Raw genomic sequence first — 8,545 nt, forward strand, 5'->3', positions numbered from 1 at the left:
TTACTCTATATTATATGCTAAAACATTACTCTATATTATGTATTAAAATATGTATATTTTTCTACAGCTAGAAGAGAGAATTTTGAATGTTCTCACCACAAAGAAATGATAAATGTATGAGGTGATGGCATGCTAAATACCCTGATTTTTTTTTTTTTTTTCTGAGACGAGTCTCACTCTGTTGCCCAGGCTAGAGTGCATTGGTGCGATCTCAGCTCACTGCAACCTCCACCTCCTGGGTTCAAGCGATTCTCCTGCCTCAGCCTCCTGAGTAGCTGGTACTACAGGCACGTGCCACCATGCCTGGCTAATTTTTGTATTTTTTTAGTAGAGATGGGGTTTCACCATATTGGACAGGCTGGTCTTGAACTTCTGACTTCGTGATCTGCACCTCAGCCTCCCAAAGTGCTGGGATTACAGGCGCGAGCCACCGCTCCCGGCCTAAATGCCCTGATTTGATCATTATATAATGCATACATTGCAAAATATGACACTATACACCATAAATATGTACAATTATTATGCATCAACTTAAAAAATATTTTTCAATATAAAAAATTTTTGAAAGAATAAAAAGCATAAATTGAAAATCCACTTCCTTCAAAATCCAGTTATCTTGGCATATTCATGTAAATTATAATATTTTAGAAATGGGGATGCATTATAGCTGAAATTTTGAAACACAATTTTTCAAAAGTTAATGTATTTTATTTAATATATAACTATATTTTAATAATTTCAATTTTAATATAGTATTCTTTAAAAATTTATATTTACTCTCTATTTAATACGTTTTAATATGTTTAAAAATATGTTTGAAATATTTACTATGTAATACACTCAAAATATGTTTAAAATATTTTTGTTTAGCTTCCGTATCAACACACACACACACACACACACGCACACACACACATACACACACATGCACACACACACACGCACACACTACATTTTTCTGTGACTTTATACTTTTTATTTATGAATGTACATATACTTAACCATTATTCAGTCAATGAACATTTAGTCTGTTCCCTTTTTTTATCCACAATATAACTGTGCTATGTATATATCTTTTTGCACTTATGTAAGTATTTCTAACAATAAATTCCTGAAAGTGGAATTATTGGGTTAAAGACTTGTGCATTTACCAAATTTCCAAAAATCTGGCAAAACTATCCTCCAAAAATTTAAAACTGATTTACATTCTCACACACAGTTTATGAGAGTGCCATTCTCTATTATCATAGACTGAATATGACCCAACTGAAAAGTATGTGCAACATGACACCAGAAAAATAATTACTGATTGTTGTGTTAATTTGTACTTATTTAATTATGCATTAGGTTGAAAAAATATTACATGTTTTACGACCATATGCATTACAATTTCAGTAAATTGTATCTCACTATCCTTTACCCATTTGCCTTGTCCAGGTAAGCTTAATCCTTTTGATTTGAAAAAGCTTACAAATTGGAAAAAGTTCTTTGATCACTAAAAATATTTGCTGTCTCTTCCACAAATGTGTTGTAAATATTTTTCTCTGTTTTCAAAAACAGAGCACGATTCATCTGGAAACGTATTGAGCCATTGTGATTTGTTTATTGGCCATAATACTTGATTCTTACATTCCTTTTTACTTCACTCTATTTTGATAACAATTATGAAATGATACAATTTTAAACCCAGATAACATATACATGTTCTGCTTCTGAAATTTTTTTTTTTTTTTTTTTTTTTTTTGAGACGGAGTCTCGCTCTGTCACCCAGGCTGGAGTGCAATGGCATGATCTCGGCTCACTGTAACCTCCACCTCCTAGGTTCAAGCAATTCTCCTGCCTCCGCCTCCTGAGTAGCTGGGACTACAGGCACCCGCCACCTTGCCTGGCGAATTTTTGTATTTTCAGTAGAGACGGGGTTTCACTGTGTTAGCCAGGATGGTCTCAATCTCCTGACCTCATGATCCGCCCAACTTGGCCTCCCAAAGTGCTGGGATTACAGGCGTGAGCCACTGCGCCCGGCCCGAAATAATTTTTTTAGGGTCAGTCACGAGTTTCAAATAACATCGATTTGATGAAAACGCAAGCTTTCATCTCTCACAGCAATGAATGTGCTCAATGTTTCTCCTTAAGCTATGCGCCTTCCTAAAGAAATCTCTCTAATCCTTCACTTCTCTTAGAGACAATATTATCATTTTGGAGGTTCTTGGGGGCCAATTTTACCTTCTCCAAAGGGTAATCAGTGTGACTTCAGTTTTTTGTTTGAATATAATTTATTGAGCATCAGTCAACCAAATTTCATGTGTTTATTTTGTATGTCATACATTTCAGTAACTTTACCAATCGAACCTGTAAATAAAAGTTACAAATGAAGTGACAATGGAAAAAAAAAAAAAACTCTTTGGATTTAATATAATTTTCAATTGAAAATTATATTCAAATATAAATAAATTAGACTTTAATATTATTTCCTAAGAAAACTGACAAAATCTCAATTTTGGACAAAGAAGTGTTCAAATATTGTTCATATTTGCGCTATGTTGCCAAATTTAATTTTGCCCCACCAAACACCAAAAATATTTTACCATAGAAATAAAAAGTCAAACTTTAAGGATATGAACAGCTATAGCCCAGACTAAAACCTAAAAATGGTCCTAAGAGTTTTTATTCCCAATCATCTGATGATTTCCCTGATGACTCCATGATTTCCCATAAGAATTTACTCTTCTATTTCCTTCTGCAGCACTAGTTAATTACCCAAAGGAGCATGCAACCCCCATGATCTTTGCAAGAAAATACATTATGCCAACTTTCAGGTACCACTTTTGATCCTAAGAAATAAGCCCTCCATTTTTTTCCCCATCTGGGTCTATAAGACCTTTCAAATCTGCCTTGGTTATTTTCTGGAGTCAGCAGGACATCCTTGTCTTGGAGCTTTGGTTGACAACTCCAGAAAGCCTGGTGAACACCAGGTATTTGTCCCAAATGGCAGGTAGACAGAGGAAGAATGTGAACACTGTTTTCTATTACAATTGCCTCTTTTCTCCATAATTTAATTACCCCATTGCAATTACTCCATTTTACCTTTTTCTGAAGTAGTGCAACATCATTACTCTATCACTTACATCAAATTGTAAGAAAAGGAATCACGTGGCTTTGTTCCTCTTTTATCTTCAGAAAAAAACTAGAATCTAAGGCAGAGAAGAGAGTTTGGGGCTTGTCACCTTGTTTCTTGACAAGTTGAGATCATTGTATATGATTTCTGGTGCATTCGTATCATAATCATACTGTTACTTTCTATTTCTATTAACCACATAATCTTCCACAAAATCCTAGATAACAATCCAAGCCAGGGGAAATAACACGAACATTTCTTCTTCCTGTATACTTTGGGAAAGTTGAAACCAGGTAAGCCTAAATGACCAGAGAAAATAGGGAAATTTTTCTTTTACTTTGGTATACTGTATTTGACTATGGAAAATAAATTTACTATAAGAACGTCAATGTCAAGACGTTTTCACCAAAGACAAGTTTTTCATTTGAAAATCAAAATATCTGTGATAAAAATTTAAGTCCTACTCTGTGTTTATTTTTTCTCATTTCCTAATTGAATATACTAATTAGAAGCAGCCCTTAATTCTGTAGATTGCATTGTAGTGTGAGGTATATTTCACACCAATATTGTACCTGCTGTTCTGCTATTTTCACACTTCTCCTTTTCTCTGTTATTTCACTTTTATCCTAGTATCCTTTAACCCAGTTATGAGTGTGTGTCTTTATGAATCGATCTGACTTTATTCTTCTTAGCCATGTTAGGGTCATTTTTTAAATTTATGTTTTTAAATGATGCTTTTTAAATTCCTTTTTATTTACCACATTCTCCTTCCCTTTGTCTCTACTCGTCCCTATTGCTGTGCACCTCTCCTCTGTAAGCTAATCACATTGTTTTTTAACATTTGCAAAAGGCTAACTGAAGATAAAATATATTCAAAATTGCCATTTTATTAATGGACAGAATATGCTCCCTGACTCTGGCAATCTTGGTTGCAAAATTCTCTTGCTTACAAAGACATGAATTGTAGAGATCAAAGTTGACAGTAAGTATTTCACGGGAATAAAGAACTGTGATGTTTAGTAGATACAGTTATAACCTAAGTGAAAAGATAACATTAACACTGTAAAGTAGATGCATACTTATGCCACAGTAATTAGATCATAATAGTTCAGCTCATGGTGGGCAGTAATTTCCCTGTGTCTTGTGTTTTTCAAAAATGCAAGTAGTGAGCTCAGCCATGGTGTCACATTTTCAGGTCATTGTCAACATTGAGGGCATGTAGAAGACAGCTATTAGGTGATAATACATTTGCTAACCTTGTTTATAAGAAGAGTTGAAGGAAAGTGAATGTCTTAGACTACAGAAAATTTAGTCAAGGTGTAGTAAATGCCTATAATAGGTTAATGGATATTGGCCAGGTGCGGTGGCTCACGCCTGGCTGACATCCATTCGGTTCAGCACTTTGGGAGGCCAAGGCAAGAGGATCACTTGAGGCCAGGAGTTTGACACCAGCCTGGGCAAGATAGTGAGATCTTATCTCTACAAAAACATGAACAAAATTAGCCGGGCATGGTGGTGTGCGCCTGTAGTCCCAGCTACTCAGCAGGCTGAGGTGGGAGGATTGTTTGAACCTGAGAGGCAGAGGTTGCAGTGAGCTGAGGTTGTATCATTGCACACCAGCCTGGGCTACAGAGCAAGACCCTGTCTCAAAAACAAACAAACAAACAAAAAAACAGTTAATGATGTAATATGAAGAGGTATTAGATTGATGTGTATTCAATAAATTTAAAATAGTTTGTCTTGTGCATCATAGGGAGAAAATGTCTACTTAATAAAAAGAGGATTATAAATAAGAATTTCCCAACAATGAAACACTTTGCCTTATGTGTTTGAACAAATGATAAACAGCTTATATAGCTAGCTGGGCAGAAGATATGCTACAATTATTGAATGGGTTGTTAGGCTTGATAGTTATATGTCCCCCCCAAATCCTGACATTCAATGGTATTCAGATATTGCAGATTAAATATTCTTCATTTTGTCCCTACTAGCTATACAGACGATGTGAAAGGAAGGCAATGGAAAAATCCAATGTCAGCTCAGTGTATGGTTTTATCTTGGTGGGTTTCTCTGATCATCCCAAGCTGGAGATGGTGCTCTTTACAGTAAATTTTATTCTGTATTCAGTGGCTGTGCTGGGAAATTCAACCATAATCCTTGTGTGTATATTAGACTCTCAACTTCATACCCCAATGTACTTCTTTCTGGCAAATCTTTCCTTTCTAGATCTCTGCTTCAGTACTAGTTGCATCCCACAAATGCCGGTAAACCTCTGGGGCCCTGACAAGACTATTAGCTGTGCTGGCTGTGTTGTCCAGCTTTTCTCTTTCCTTTCTGTCAGGGGAATTGAGTGCATCCTTCTGGCTGTCATGGCCTATGACAGCTATGCTGCAGTCTGCAAACCGTTGCGCTATCTGGTCATTATGCACCTCCAGCTGTGTCTAGGACTGATGGCTGCAGCCTGGGGGAGTGGACTGGTCAATGCCATTGTCATGTCACCACTAACAATGACCCTCTCCAGAAGTGGCCGCCGCCGAGTTAACCATTTCCTCTGTGAAATGCCAGCACTGATCAAGATGGCTTGTTTGGATGTTCGTGCAGTGGAAATGCTGGCTTTTGCTTTTGCCGTTCTCATTGTCCTACTGCCCCTCACTCTTATTCTTGTCTCCTACGGCTACATAGCTGCAGCTGTGCTAAGCATCAAGTCAGCTGCCAGGCAATGGAAGGCCTTCAATACCTGTAGCTCTCACCTCACAGTGGTCTCCCTGTTTTATGGGAGCATCATCTATATGCATATGCAGCCAGGAAACAGCTCTTCCCAAGACCAAGGCAAGTTTCTCACTCTCTTCTACAACCTGGTGACTCCTATGTTGAATCTGCTCATCTATACTTTAAGGAATAAGGAGGTGAAAGGAGCACTGAAGAAGGTTTTGGGGAGGCAATAATGAACCGGAGAAGTATGATAAGTTGTGAAGTCTTAGGCAAAATATCTTTTCCAAATACATTTATTTTGTGCTTATAAGAAATCTAGCCAATGTATCAAACATTCTTGGATTTTTAAAGTATGAATAAATACACTGAAGTATATCCAAAATCAATATGAATCAACCATAGCTACACTTGATATGAATAAGTCTTAGCCTAATAATATTTAGTAAAAAGAATTAAGTCCCAGAAGAAATGTGAAATGACTCTCATATAGATATAAAATAAATGTGTTAAAGATTTTTATTCAACTCAATCAATGAGGGGCCCACACAGATGTAATAACTGGTTCAAAAAAAAGTCAAAGAAGCACAAATTTATAAGGAGTAAATCAATGTGGAAATGCATGTGCAAATAGAGGCCAAACTTGCTTCTTCCACTGTGGGAGAGGGAAGTAAATTCAATCTCTACCCAACAGGACTGAATTTGTATGTCATAGACAAGAATTATTTTACATTGCTATCAGTTAATAATTTACAAAATTGTAAAATATCTGCCACAGAATCAGAATCAGATTGTTCAAAGGGATGTCCTCTAGAATCTGGACAATGCGTAATTTTTCATTGAAGCATAAATTTTTCCCTGTAAGTTAAATCCTGTATCTTATTCATGTTACAACACTAAGTATATAGTCTCAAGCCTCTTAATTAACCTGGGTCACACAGAGAATAAGTGGGATTTGAAAATGGTGTATATGATGCCTGAACCTTTGCTGTTAACCACTGAATAATATTGTCTTTGTTATAGAGTGTTGGTGCATAGATCACTCAATAATCAGCCCCAGGCTGTTTGTTTCATCAGTTTGTACAATCCTTCAAGCATGAGGGATATGCTAATAGACTCTCTGAGAGAATTCTCACCACTTATTAATATCAGCCATTTCCACATTGCCCCATGCAAACTCCCCATCCAAATCTTTTCCATGTTTTGGTGGTCAGCTCAACGCAACATACTTATAAAATTGTCTGAGAATCTTTGATTTAAAAATGTTCTAGCAGTCCTTTTAACATATGGCATTTTTATACACTGAAATGACAGGTTTTCTACTCCATATTATACTTATGTATTTCTCATGTCTCCTACTAGATTGTAAGTTCCTTGATGGTAGGGCTATTTATTTTCTTAATCTCTCTTAGCATCATTCCAGGTATTAAGTTGATATCAAAGTGCCTTGCAGATAGTAAGTGATCAATAGTAGCTTGGGATGATTATTAATTTTAACTGATTATTTCTTCCATAAATTATTTCTTCTTTTTTAATTGATGCCACTATCTAATTCTGTCTCTGTTCTTCAAAATTACAAATAAATCTATAACAATATAATGTCTCAGTTTAAAGCTATTGTCAAAAGTTTTATACTTTTCTTTCTTAATTCAATGTAAACTCTACAATAAGAGAAAAAAAATAGTCATTAAGGAATTTCTTACCATGGGTATCAAAAGTCATCCCCATATTTTTGGAATAAAAACTTTTTTTCTTAAATGTGCATTATAAACTCAAGAGAAATTATGATGAATTCTGCCACAGTCTAAGAATTAGTGTTTAAGAATTAGTTTGAGAATTAGTTAAGAATTAGTTTGATCACACATGTTTGAATTAACTAAGAGTTAACACCATCTGGACAGATCATTTCAGTGATATGAAAGTTAGTTTTGGCCACATGTTGATTATACCTCTATCTCTGATTATACCTCTAAGTCAATTTTATAAAGATAAAATCTTGATAGTATTTGTTCTTGGTTTTAAAGAGTGTCTGCCTCAATATGCCCCAATGTATCCAAATAAATAGGTAATCACTCCCTTAATGCAATTAATTTGGTCAGTCTAAAAAGAATTAGGGCCAGAGGTAACTTTTTATGTGGGACTCAAAATCCTACCAGTGTTACACATTACAAATATTTATGATTTGCAGACATAACACATTCATTGGCAAGTAAGTGCAATAAATTTACAAGTTATTTTGCCAAAATATGTCAAGTAACATTTTATTCACTTGCACAAAAATAAATATATCATCTGTGCAATAGAAATATCTGATGGCAACAACAGTGCAGCATTCTCAGTTCCAGAAGAAAGGTGAATTGGCTCTCATATAGATATAAAATTACTGCTAAAATCCCCGCTATGCTGCAGTCTGCAAAACCTTTGTGCTATATGGTCATTATGCACCCCCAGCTGTGTCTACAACAACAGCGCAGCGTTGGCATGCATGTGACAACAGTGCATCCAATCCTCTTTGGACTGGCATAAGAAGGATATTTCTCCTCTCATTAAAATGGTTTTCTCTCATGCAATTTCTTTATAGTCTCAAGTTCATTATTCCCTATTTGTTACCCATTTCCCATTGTTAAACATTAAAACCAGCAAAAATATTTTTTAAAAAAGCTTCTGTAAATATAAGTGGTAAAATATATGTTTGCAATTCATAGATGTGCTGGAAAGTTA

General features: G+C 35.5%; 1 protein-coding gene across 1 annotated transcript; it reads left to right on the plus strand.

Annotated features, from left to right (window-relative positions):
• Positions 1-5,133: 5,133 nt before the first annotated feature.
• LOC100612547 (putative olfactory receptor 2W6) lies at positions 5,134-6,060 on the plus strand. The gene has a single exon (XM_009450749.1). It carries the CDS (start codon positions 5,134-5,136, stop codon positions 6,058-6,060), a length of 927 nt encoding a protein of 308 aa, XP_009449024.1.
• The last annotated feature ends 2,485 nt before the right edge of the window (positions 6,061-8,545 follow it).

Source organism: Pan troglodytes, chromosome 5 (assembly GCF_028858775.2).
Source record: "Pan troglodytes isolate AG18354 chromosome 5, NHGRI_mPanTro3-v2.0_pri, whole genome shotgun sequence".
In the NCBI taxonomy this organism is placed as follows: Eukaryota; Metazoa; Chordata; class Mammalia; order Primates; family Hominidae; genus Pan; species Pan troglodytes.